The 12,356-nt window shown below is 36.2% G+C and overlaps 1 protein-coding gene across 12 annotated transcripts in view; it reads left to right on the top strand.

The window, feature by feature from the left end:
• Positions 1–12,356, top strand: part of LOC109916298 (estrogen-related receptor gamma) — a 233,776-nt gene that overhangs the window by 152,977 nt on the left and 68,443 nt on the right. For all 12 annotated transcript variants that reach the window (XM_048601200.1, XM_048601201.1, XM_048601204.1 and 9 more), the window contains 2 exons: positions 5,873–6,285; positions 8,725–8,841. In XM_048601200.1, coding sequence (XP_048457157.1) covers positions 5,873–6,285; positions 8,725–8,841 — 530 coding nt within the window. The remainder of the gene's footprint in view (positions 1–5,872; positions 6,286–8,724; positions 8,842–12,356) is intronic.

The following is a 12,356-nucleotide window of genomic DNA, read 5'->3' as shown; positions in this document are numbered from 1 at the left end:
GTATGTTGAAGTGTAAATGAAATCCCACACCCGGACCGTGCAGTAAGTTGTGTGCCCATTTATTCAAATCTATTACACTACACCACAGCAGTCAATTTTAGGGGATAAAAAGCATTGTTTTTTTTTCAAAATTTGTGAGAAGAGCTATTTCAATTGAATGGCAGTTTAGTTCATGGGGAAATAATATTTTTTATTAGGGACCATTTTATGAGATACTAATTGATTGCCAGTGATATCTGTTTACTTAGGACAACTGAATATAAAGGACACTTTTTCATTTTTATACTTAATCCTTTATACAGGTGTTGTCACAGAGATGAAGTCTATGTACAAGACATGAACAGCAGCAGTTAAAGCACCTGTACCAATATAAAAGTATATTTTTCTTTTTTTGCTAACATTGATTTAAACATTAATGGTTATGGTCCCAAATAAGCCTGGTGTCATGGCAGGATTTTCATTTGTAGTCTGCCTTCTCACTTTTATTTCCCTTTTCTTTGTGTTTAATTCTTTACCTTCTTTGGTTTCCTTTCCTAACATAAACACTTAAGATTCAAATTTGGGGTCAAGTTATCATTGTTTCCCAATTGGCCAGGTTCCCCTTCCAGTCAGTGGAACCTTGGTTATACCACGTAAACAGGAAGACAGTCAAAGCCTAAGAAACGTACAAGGCACTCAAGCCTCTTATTGCTTTTGCTAGTGAAAGTGATAGTAGTAAATCTGGATGGTGGGTCGCTGCTTTTGAATCATCAGTGGTACTGATGTGCTGCAGTACAACATGTCACAATCCTATGAGGATGCAGACCTACGGAGCGACTTCATTAGTAACCAATATTGTTGAAAGCTTTTTTATTCCCATTTCTTCATTTGGTTGCAGAACTGAAGGGCAAAAAGAAAACCTTTGAACTGTTACTTCCTGCACTCCCTTTCCTCTATTAAATGATTGGAAAACCTAGGTAGGCGGGTCAGATTTATTTTATCTGGGCTCGTCTCTAGTCCGTGCTGTGATTCTGAAACCATGACCAGTGTCCTTTAATATCAAAAGGTTAACTGCAATTTTTGTCAAATTTACAAAAAGAAAAATATGCTGAGAGATTATTACTGTTTGAAACGCAATAAAGTGGTAAATTAATGCACAGGGAAAGGTGAATTTTACTGTTTTCTATGATATATCTTGATTTTTTCTGGATATACAGCACATTTTGACTTAATCTACACTTTTTTCTAAACAAAATAAGCAAAATGAGGTTGTATTTACAGAAATGACAACACTTCTGGTGAATGTAACTGAACAGGATTGCACTCTGCAAACTGGCAGGTGCAATAGAGAAAGACTTGTGAACTTTATTTGTAACAGTTCGACCACATGATATCCTTCCATCAATTGTAGGATGTTGCTTAATTGACATGCAACAGAAATTGAGTAGGTGGGACAGTTAGTGAACGGGGTGAAGAGATAAATCTACTAAGATTCATAACATTCTATAAACAATGGGATTTTACAAAGTCACTTAATCGAATTGAGTTGGTTTATATTTGTTCTTGCATGGAGATGGGATAGAAATCTTGAGCTCTGCTTAAATTAATTGTTTTTTGTAGTTTGCTGAATTAAAAGTTTGTGTAAACTTTTCACACAGTAATATATTAATATGGGCTATATTTGTTTGTGTCAACTGTGCTCCTTAATCAGGAGTGAAATTAACACCATGACAGCAGTTTGCGTCGAACATTAAAATATGATTCAAACATTGTTTTTCCCTGACATGCTGCATTGGTTTGATAAAAAATGCATATAGACTTGAGTAATTTTGCAGAACATTAGAGTAAAACATTGCATTAATGAACTTCAACTCTATTTATACTATTTTCATCACCTTGTGAAAATAAGTAAAGTTGAATTGGAAATTTAAAAATAGAAACAAGAAAGATAATTGTTGTCACCATAACTGCACCCATTCCCAACGCACAGAATACATATCACAGATCTTGACCTGTTACAGATGGGAGATACTTTTTCTTGTCCTTTATGCAAGATTCTTCCAGTCTGCACTTGACCCTTTCTAATTTATCTCTTTCAGACAATGTGTTCAGTTGCATTATAGCAAATGTCATTTGCTTTATTGTTGTATTTCAATAGCCACTTTCTTGCCAGGAGAGTAAAGGACTGTGGTATGCTATTAAGAGGATTGTGTGACATTATGTCAAATTCTGATGAGTGGTTGCAGTATTTAGCTCCTAGTTTTCCTCTTAACTCTTCTTGCTGTAATTTCTGCACTTTGCCAAGTTTAACGCTCTGAATTCCAAAGATCCTTTGCGCCCTTTCATTGATTTTTAATATCATAATATAGTATTGTATTCCCTGCCTTTCATTGTAGCAATTGACACTGTATGTGGAGGTAATTTAAAAAAAAAATGCATGCACGATTTTCGAAGAAAAGAAGTGCATTTTTAGAACAGCATATTTCATTTTGTTCCTCTTTCTGACTGCTTCTCATTCATTGATGCTCTGGAATTTAGTCCTAACCTATAGAAATCTCAGATACAGCTGTAAAATGCTGTTGTTGCTGGAATAAAGGAGTGTTCTCTCCTCACCACTATGCCTTAATGCAATGATGATATGTTTGCTCTGGCAGTTGACAAGCCATTGTATCATTTAGATTCCATAATGACACCTTGTCACATTGAAATGGCCATGTTTTCCCAAATCATATGTTATAGTGTTGATTCCTGACATACTGTATCATCTAGATGTGCTTTCTTTCCCTTGTCCAAGTTGAATGCGATTTGGTGCCATTTTCCTATTGACTGATCCATATTTTGGCACCTTGTGTAGAGAGTACAATTAGTTCAAGCAGAAAAGTGAATTACAGTGTGTTCTTCAAAGCAGAAACGTTAACATTGTAGCTGGATTCTTTCACTGGAGCACAAAAGAATTACAGTGATTACTTTCAGAACTGCTCATCTAAATTCACAGAGGGTTGCTCCCTCAGTTTGCAGAATCTTTTCAGAGCAAGAAAAAAATTGCATTTGAATGAGATGGAGAAGGGAATTGATTCATAAGAATGTCTTCAAATAACATTCAGTTGGGATAAAACAACTTGCTAGTTGTAAGTTGCCACATGTCCAAAATTTGGTTGATTCTCAGATGAAAAGCAGTGCTTTTCAAAATCTATTGTAAATGTCACTATTTTGAGAATACCTTTGTGCAATTATTACATTTTTAATTTTTTTTTTCTTAAATAGCAAGAGGTGTGTTGAAGCTAATTAATATCCTGTATCCAGAGAGGAACAGTTAGGAAACCACATAATTCTAAAAAGGGGCTGTATTTTCCTGAGTTTGTGGTTTGCAAGGACATGTCTACTTCCTGAGCAGTACTTATTGGTTTGTTTATGTGTTGGAAGATCAAAAGTGGAGACAGCCATGCCCATTTTGTCTAATTTTCCCAGTAGAAATTATATTGAAAAAATTGAAAATACAGTCTAAATATGTGCATAGTGCTGCACTGTTTGTCAGGCAAGGTTTACTTAGTTACTATTGATATGTAAGCTGAAACATTTTCTAAAGGTTTTAACAATTTAATAGATTATCTCATTTAAAGTGGTCATCCAGTTTGCAAAGTGCATGCCATTTTTATGACTGCATTGACTTGAATTAATATTGTTTTGGCAAATGACAAAAGGAGGATTTTGTTTTCTTCCATTTGCTTGCTTCTTTATTGATGATTTGCCACCTTGGGAAGGTGTGATGGCCCATGTCATAGGGACCTTCATGACCATAGGCAATCCCTGAAGCATAAAGAACTCAGTGATGCCAATTTCTGTTCTTCCCTGCCCAACAAAGTAGGAACAGAATTCACTCAACTGAGGCAAGATAGTCATCTTGAAGCATTGACCAGCATTTCAGCTAACGCCCTACAGGTCAAAGGGAAAATGGCATATTCAGTGGGCTTTTAGACCATTTGCCAAACTTGAAGCTTATCAATAAGCTGTCAAAGCCATACATTTTTGTTCTTATTGCACTTAAAATTGATCAGGAATACAGAGTTCAAGCCTCTTGTAGAACTTGCAGTGCACTATATATGTTAAAATCTTTAGGAGTCATCAAACTTAGTGGGAAATCCAAAAACTTTCAGGTGCCAATGAATAATGTGTTACAGTGTACTGCTCATCAATGGATGTACATGTAACTAATCAGGTTATTTATTATTTTGTTTTGTTTTACTTTTAATCTTGTCCTAAACTTGTTAATCTTTTAATATATTGTCTTGAAACATATAAAAATATATTCAACGTATTTGGAGATAAAATAGTTCCATTACCTGAAGGTAGATAACGTTCTTATTGCAAGTGGATACCCTGGGGGCAGCTGAGCAAATGAAGGAAATAACTAGTTAAGGCAAAACATTAAATATTGCTATTACTTAGCTGATTGCAGTTTAACCAATAGCAAATTGAAAATAAAACTGTAAATACATTTTTTTTGAGTAAAAATGTCATGCACCTTGCAATTTGTTAATTGCATTTGGTCATTCCTTTAATTCTAGGATTTTGTAGTTGTTTTTGGATTTATCTTCAACAGATTGTTCGTTGTCTTCTTCAAACATTATAGTGTGTTATAGATTTCTCCTTTGTTCATGTAAAAAGGTGTTAAAGCGTCGAGCTGTTCTTTCTGTCCAGCTCTGGTGTGGTATCAGAGGAACATTCTTTAACCAGACTGCATGAGTCAAAGACCTTGCCTGCAACAAATTTTCCTTGCAGCCAGTACTTTAATGAGAGCAGTAATTAATTGATATCTCTCCCATCCCTTGACTACCACTCGGGGCAAAGAGTGGGGATTAAATTTTTCCCAAGTCAACATTAGAGAGAGCTGAATGTGCATTGACTTACAACAGCTCTGTGAATTCTTCTAATTTAGAGTACTTACTCTTCCACTTATTACATTGTAATTAGTGCTCTCCAATACATTATGTTCGCAGACTTCAGTTTGAAATTATTAGTGCACTCTCCCTCTCTTCCCTTGAAATTCCATGGCTCTATTAATGTGGGACTGGAACATGTGCAACTATCTATAAATTCAGTTGTCAGGTGCTGGTTTTTATTCTGGTCTACAGTTGAATTTAAAATTAGAGGCACTAAAATTCACATTAGCAGCAAGAGCAATGGAATTCTAAAAACTATATTTAACAAAGAAAACCTTTTCCATCAGAAAAAAGCTATTTGGGAGGTTATGATCTTATCCTTTTGTGGGTGAAGAATTGACTTCATTCCATTTTGTGCTGTCAATGCAAAATTTGATGTCACTCTGCACCGAGCACCGAGATTTGGTTGTGTTTTTCAAATGGGGGTTAATTTGTGTCAATTGAAAAATTATTCAATCAATCTTTGGGGATTTTTGTCATTGTACTTTTTTGTTGCAAGTTTCCTATTAGCATTTTGAGACAACTCGCATTTAAATCTGAGTCTTAACCATGTAATTGCTTCAAGCCTAGCTGTGCCTTGTTTCGCCTAGCATATCTGTTCTTTTAAAATCTTACCCCTGCTTTTTTTTTTGAAGCAACAAGGCAGAAACAACAGATAATATTCAGATAGCACATATTTTTAACTGTTGCGCAATGAATTTGAACGAGAGAAATTATATTGTGGAGGGAAGCAGTTGAGACTGATTTCTTCTCCCCACCTCCGCGTTCCCCCACCCCCACCTTTAGGTTTTGTTTACCACCTGTCTCCAGTTTTGATAAACCTCTGTCATGCCCTTATGCTGATTATGTTCGTGTAGAACAACTTGTATTGACTAACAAATGAATGATGCCTGGTCCCTTGCCTATCAGAAAGCCCCTAAAGAATGTTGTTTTTAATTCAATGCTTTTCACAGGCTTCTCTGCAGAATGTCAGCCAAGGATCGACACATTGATTCGAGCTGCTCATCATACATTAAGACAGAGCCATCCAGCCCTGCTTCACTGACAGATAGTATCAATCACCACAGTCCAGGTGGCTCCTCGGACGCCAGTGGGAGCTACAGCTCCACTATGAATGGACACCAGAATGGCCTGGACTCTCCCCCACTCTACACGACGACCAACCTGGGCAGCAACGGTAGCTCCCGTAAACGGTACGACGACTGTTCGAGCACTATAGCTGAAGACTCGCAGACCAAGTGCGAGTACATGTTGAACTCCATGCCCAAAAGGTTGTGTTTGGTCTGTGGCGACATAGCATCAGGATATCATTATGGTGTTGCTTCCTGTGAGGCCTGCAAAGCATTCTTCAAGCGCACTATACAAGGTAATATTTCTTTCCGATTCTCCCTAACGTTGTTACAATTTTAAGATAAAGAAAAGTATGCTGTTATGATACATGTTAGACAAGTACCCCAGCATGTATACTTATTTTCAATACCAATGAAACAACTTTACTTTTTTTCAAGTTTCTAATTAATTAATTGATCAACTGAAATTAGATCTAGTTACCAGTGGAAAAAATAAGTTTGGTCACTAAATTGTCTGAAGAACTAGCACCTTAAAGTAATCAAACAGTTTACAAATCTTTCCACAGATATATGTAGAGGCCAATAGTTTCCTCAGGAATAATTGACATTTTTATTATTCAATATTCTATTTAGTAATTCCCACTAATTTTATCAGGAAGCAGCTCATTGTTTTCAATTAGATCTGTGCAGGAAAATAACAACTTAAAAGTTCAAAATTGCTTTATCCAGTCAATATCTCCCTGTACTTTTGGAAAAAATAGTACAGATTTTCTTAAAAAAAGATATTGACAGGACTGTTTACACTGTCCTTATTCTTTAGCTGTGATTTGTCCATGCTAAAATTTGGCCAACCTTTCGTAGTTCTTAGCAAAAAAGAACAACTTTATTCTCTTTTTATATAAATGTTTACCACTTTCTTCAATATAACACTCATTTCTGTTGACTAAAACTTGAAATTGCAATGTAAATATCTTCCTTTGTGGTAAAACTTGTGCAATTTTTTCCTATCATTCAAGATTAAAATGAACAGTTAATGGTGTGTACAGTAATTAATGACTAGTTAATGATGCATTTGTAATTAATGCTGAGGATAGGAGATTGAAATGTTAAAATAATTTTTGGAAAAACCCATTTTTATATCATCTTTCTCACAGGTAAGTCTTACAATGAACAAGTTACCTGTTCCGTCTAACCTTTCATTTATCTAATTTCTGTACAAGGCACTCACATAAATTGTGATGAGATAGAATTATTTTAAAAATAGCATTTATGATTTACCAGAACCTCGGCCCCGAATAGTTTGTGCATACCTTGCATCAACTGTCAGGTATCAATTTGATAGTATCGGCCATATAATTCTAACTTCTTTTGACATGAAGTATGATTTCTTATTTAAACTTATGGTTACATTTAAGATGACTAGAATTTTCTATTTTTGCACAACATTTAGTGCTTACCAGACCTTATAACACACGTGGCAGCATAATACACAACACAAAGCCATTGCAGCAAAGCTCCTGCTCTCCAGTACTACCTGAATCCATTAGATTACTGCATTTGTGATAGTGCATCACCATTTAATTTCTCGTGTATCTAAAGGTAATTAGGTTATAATGGAATCAGTATTTGGTCACTAATTTTGTTTTTTGCTCAGCATATCCTACCTCTGGCCACATTAGTGTCTACTGTGCTCAGTGATACTGGCCTGTAAGATGCTCCATCATTGCCCCATATGCTACATTATGCAGACCAATTGCTGTTTCCATTTATGTGGCTATGAAGGCACTTTTACAGCAAGTTACAGATTGCATCTCACCATAAATGTTTCCATAAATGGACCCCAGTAGATTTTCCTAATTCTTAATATCCTCAATTAAGCAAATATAGATGAGATTCAGAAAGAATATTTTATTCTAAAAGAAAAATGTTAAAACTTGTAGACCATACGCCAGGTTTCTGCTGGTGACATTAATGGTGCTCTGTGTTCAAAAAAAATCAATACGTCTTTAAGAAAGTTATTTTTTCTTAATATATGTAAACATTGTTAAGATTTTAATGATTAATTTTATTTCCTGCCTTAGAGATTATACAATTTTCATCTGCTGAATACAAGTTGACTTGTAACATTTTCTCCTAAGCAGTATGTATATGTGAATAGATTTCTTTCCCAGATCTGTTGTTTTAAACAAGGTTTTACATTGAGTGAGGAGTTTTCAGTGTTTAGTCTCTTAGTGTTCCACTAATCTGTTATTTAATGAGGAAGCATTGGCTCAGAGAAGGGTAGTCAATATAAATCAGTGTTTACAAAGTGTGATTAACTCTGAAATATTTCATCAGAGCTGCTGTCCCAGGTGGATGCGGTGCTAATTACAGGGAGTTGCATATGTTTCTAGGGGAATGTGATGGACCCTGAGTACTGCTAACATGTAGTATCAAGGTTACAATTACACTCACTGCCAACCTGCCTTGTCTGCACTAGCAATTTATGCACTCTGTGTGATGACCCTCCTCTCCAGAGGACAATAAACAAAATGCATTTTCATTAAGACACTAATGTATTTAACCACAGAGGACCAGAGAAGGATGGGGAGGACAGTAGGAAAGAGAGCAAAGAGAGGGAGGAAGAGTGGGACTGATTTAAGAAATCAGCAGATATCCCAGCTCTGTGTTCTTAAATTAGAACGCTCAATCAGAATTTTCCTTTGATTTATTTTTCCATATTTTTGTAACTACAGGTAACATCGAGTACAGCTGCCCAGCGACAAATGAATGTGAAATCACAAAGCGTAGACGCAAGTCTTGCCAGGCCTGTCGTTTCATGAAATGCCTAAAAGTAGGCATGCTGAAAGAAGGTAAGGTGCAATATGGCATATTCTTAATGTCCAAATGTTTTATTAAACCTTTCCTTCTGCATGCATTGCGTTTTGTATTCCGAGTAAATTAAGAAAAGAGCTTTAAATACACATTTTGGATTCGACAGTATAATGTAAGATGCAGTAATGTTTCTTTGGTTTTTTTTGTTTTATTAATTACAACTGAATAGAAGAAACTTAATATATTTTAATACTAATAAATATAGCGTATGCAGTGTTTGCAAATCTGCGCAGGTAAGTTAAATAAATCATATAAACCAGATATGTATTTATAGCAATTTGACACGTGCAGCTGGTATAAAAATCTTTCTTCATTAAAACTTATTTTATTCAATGTATTTAAATTGACTTATTTAGAAGTGATATTTGTTGCAGGTGACGTACAGTTCATAGTATTGAAAAAATGTAAATAATTGTGACTGAAAGTGGTTCATTGGTCTCATTAAACTCATTGATTAATACAACAGCAGAAATTTATGAAAACTGGGTATTTGACTTTTTCTCCATATGTTTATTTAAGTATAGAATCTGACCGAAAAAAGAGGCTTCTAGTCAAACAGTGTTCTTCCAATTACAAGGTAGAGAGTTCAAATCCAGTTTTATTTCAACTTGCTTCTCAATTCCTAGCAGACTTCACCAGACAGAAGATTACCCGTGAAAATGAGACATTCAATCTTGAGCTCGTGGGGGTGGAAAGATTTTGTGGTGGGAAGGAGTGTAACTGATGCAGTCTAGGCTCCCCCACCTGAGTTTCACCTCTTGACCAATCATTCACAAAGCCGTATTTATTACAGGCATTGACACACACACACAGCCACACAGCCACAGAGCCACACACACACACCCTTTCTTGAGCAGCCAACAAGTGACAGAAAATACAAAGAAACTGATGGAAGAACAAAAACTTCCAATAAAAAAAATACATTATTGAAATGAACAGTATGTGGAAATTGGAAGGGTAATGTTTTATACAGTACTGCTAATCCTGACTCCTGCAAGAGGAGCACTCACTGTACTTTGCAATTAAATGTTAATAGTAATAGCTCTTGAAAGAGAGAGAATCCCCTTTATCACCTTCTACTAGACTGCATTTTAAAACCACCACAAATCAAATCCACATGACCTACCTTTTCAAATGTGGCCATCTTTCACAGAATAAATAAATAAGAAATTGAGCTAATCCACTTCAGGTACCACATTGAAAGCAGAGCTGGGTCATTTTATAACATAATTCAATTTATTCATGTATCCTGAAATGTTTAATGTCACGAATTTGCAAAACAAAAATGTTGTGATGTGCTGACACAGCTAAAAGGACACTGTCATTGTACTGTGATTGTTGTATGATTTCTTTACCAAGGTTCTCTCCATTCTGCCATGAAAAGTGCACCTTAATGCATCTGGTACTAGTCCAGTCTCAAAAGTATCAATATATGTAAGGCTAATTCCAAGATACGGTCCTGTCAATTTGCTTCATACCCACCATGGCCTTACTGCAATCACCATAAAGTCCATTTTAGGATACAATTTACAGTGACTTTCTATCACTTATATATATATGCTTCTTTTCAAGGTTGTATTACATGTTGGTAACTTATCAAGTCTTTGCAACACCCCTTTCCTCTTCCTTCTTTTAATCCATTTTTGACTAAAGAAAAACTAATCATGCAGTATAATTGGGTGCTACTCCCTTTCACATATGGTGCCAATATTGTACCAGCAAGTGTGGAATTATCCCAGTGGTATTGTGTTCAGAACAGTAATTGTTCTAATGCAATATGTTCAATCGACAATGCAGTATATCCTTTCTTTCAGAAATACAGTTCTTCAAACGTGGAATCAGTAGCTTCTGTTCTCACACAAATGCAATATAATAACATCTTCAGTAGCTACTGTTTCTTCACATCTGCCAAGATATGCCTCTACCTTTACAGCTGCATCCATTATGCAGGTCTGTTTTAAATGTTTTAACATTTGCTTATGTGCAAGAGTTTAGATGACAGCTCAGTAATTGATAAGGGAAGTTAGAGACAGGTCTGACGGATGTTGTGCTGGTTTTGATATGGCATCTTTCCCCATGAGCCTTCAGACAAATAGCAGCCTTTTTGTTCTACTCCCAGCCACCCATATACACATATATCAATATGGCACTCCCATTTGTTGTGATGTGGTTGAATTTGATATTGGGGTGCTTCCTTACACTTGAAATACAGCTTCAAATAGGCAATTAGAGTGTCCACAATGGAAACCTTGAAAACTCTGTCGCCTAATGAAGCACAAATTTGGATGTTGAACATGAAGGTGTTTGAAGTTGGTGGTGCCCTCTGGGGAGATGATTGCCATTTGGGAGCAATCATATAGCTAGGTTACTCCTCCTTTTCTCCCCCCAAATGAACTGTTTTTATATTTAGTTTTCTTTACAGCAACATGGAAGAGAATCTTCATCATTTTGTCATGTTGATGCCAGCACCTGTTTTCGCAGTGGCTGCTCGTTCATTTGCCAGTGTTTGAATCAGTTATTTGCTTGAAGAACTGTTGTGTTCTTTTAATATTCGTCCACAATTCTTTCCTCACCCCATCTGCTAGTGGAGAGTAGTTGTGGATCAGCTCATCTGCAGGTACAGGTTTCACAAGAGGTAACTACAGCCTGCCTGCCAAAGCAAGCCCACTGAGAGCAGCTGTCGAGCCTCCCCCTTTTGCACTTTACCCTCTGTGGGCCCTTCGGATCTTCCTGGCTGGAGGCATAAATCATCGTCCTGTCACTAGCTTTTGGAGTTTATATTATGCAATGCCTAAATTCGTATACAGCCATTGGAATGAAAAGACAGATAATAACTAATTCTTCTTGTGCATTTTAACAATATTACTTTTTTGTTTTTCAGTAAAATCTCCAGTAAGGTACAGTATTAGAATTTCTGAAGCTAATTGAGGCAATCTCTGTGTTAATTTACTAATTTGCAATTATCACCTGTTAATACACTATTGTGATTCAGGCCATATTACTCAATGGCTGAAAATATTTGCGTACCCAAATAGTGATTTGGTACAGATAATATTTTGAGCAAATTGATACGTTTCTAGCTTTTGAATTGGGATTTTCATCCCATCCACCTGACAAAACCAGGGAAGCAGGAAGTTAATTCAGCCAAGTGATCTACCCCTGGCGTTCTGCACCCTTCCTGTTTTCTGATCAAGTAGCAATGACACTTGTTTGAAACTTAATTTGCAGATCAGTCTTTGATTATGTCATTGGCCCCAGTTGTAATTGTAATTCTACCCTGAGTGTGGAAGCAGTTATAGCTTTTCCATCTAGTGAAGACAGAGGAATAGGAACCAGATCCCAAATAAATCTTTTTTAAACTTCCATTGCAAGTTCAGAATCTGCCAGCACCAGAGAAAGCCTCTTTTATCTGGAACTTCTTTCCTGTTTGGCCCACCTGAAACCCACACTTTGTTGCTAGGGACCTTTTGGCATCCAAGTTTCCAAACCCTAT

Source organism: Rhincodon typus, chromosome 9 (assembly GCF_021869965.1).
Source record: "Rhincodon typus isolate 14 chromosome 9, sRhiTyp1.1, whole genome shotgun sequence".
In the NCBI taxonomy this organism is placed as follows: Eukaryota; Metazoa; Chordata; class Chondrichthyes; order Orectolobiformes; family Rhincodontidae; genus Rhincodon; species Rhincodon typus.
This window is presented reverse-complemented; position numbering and strand designations above follow the sequence as displayed.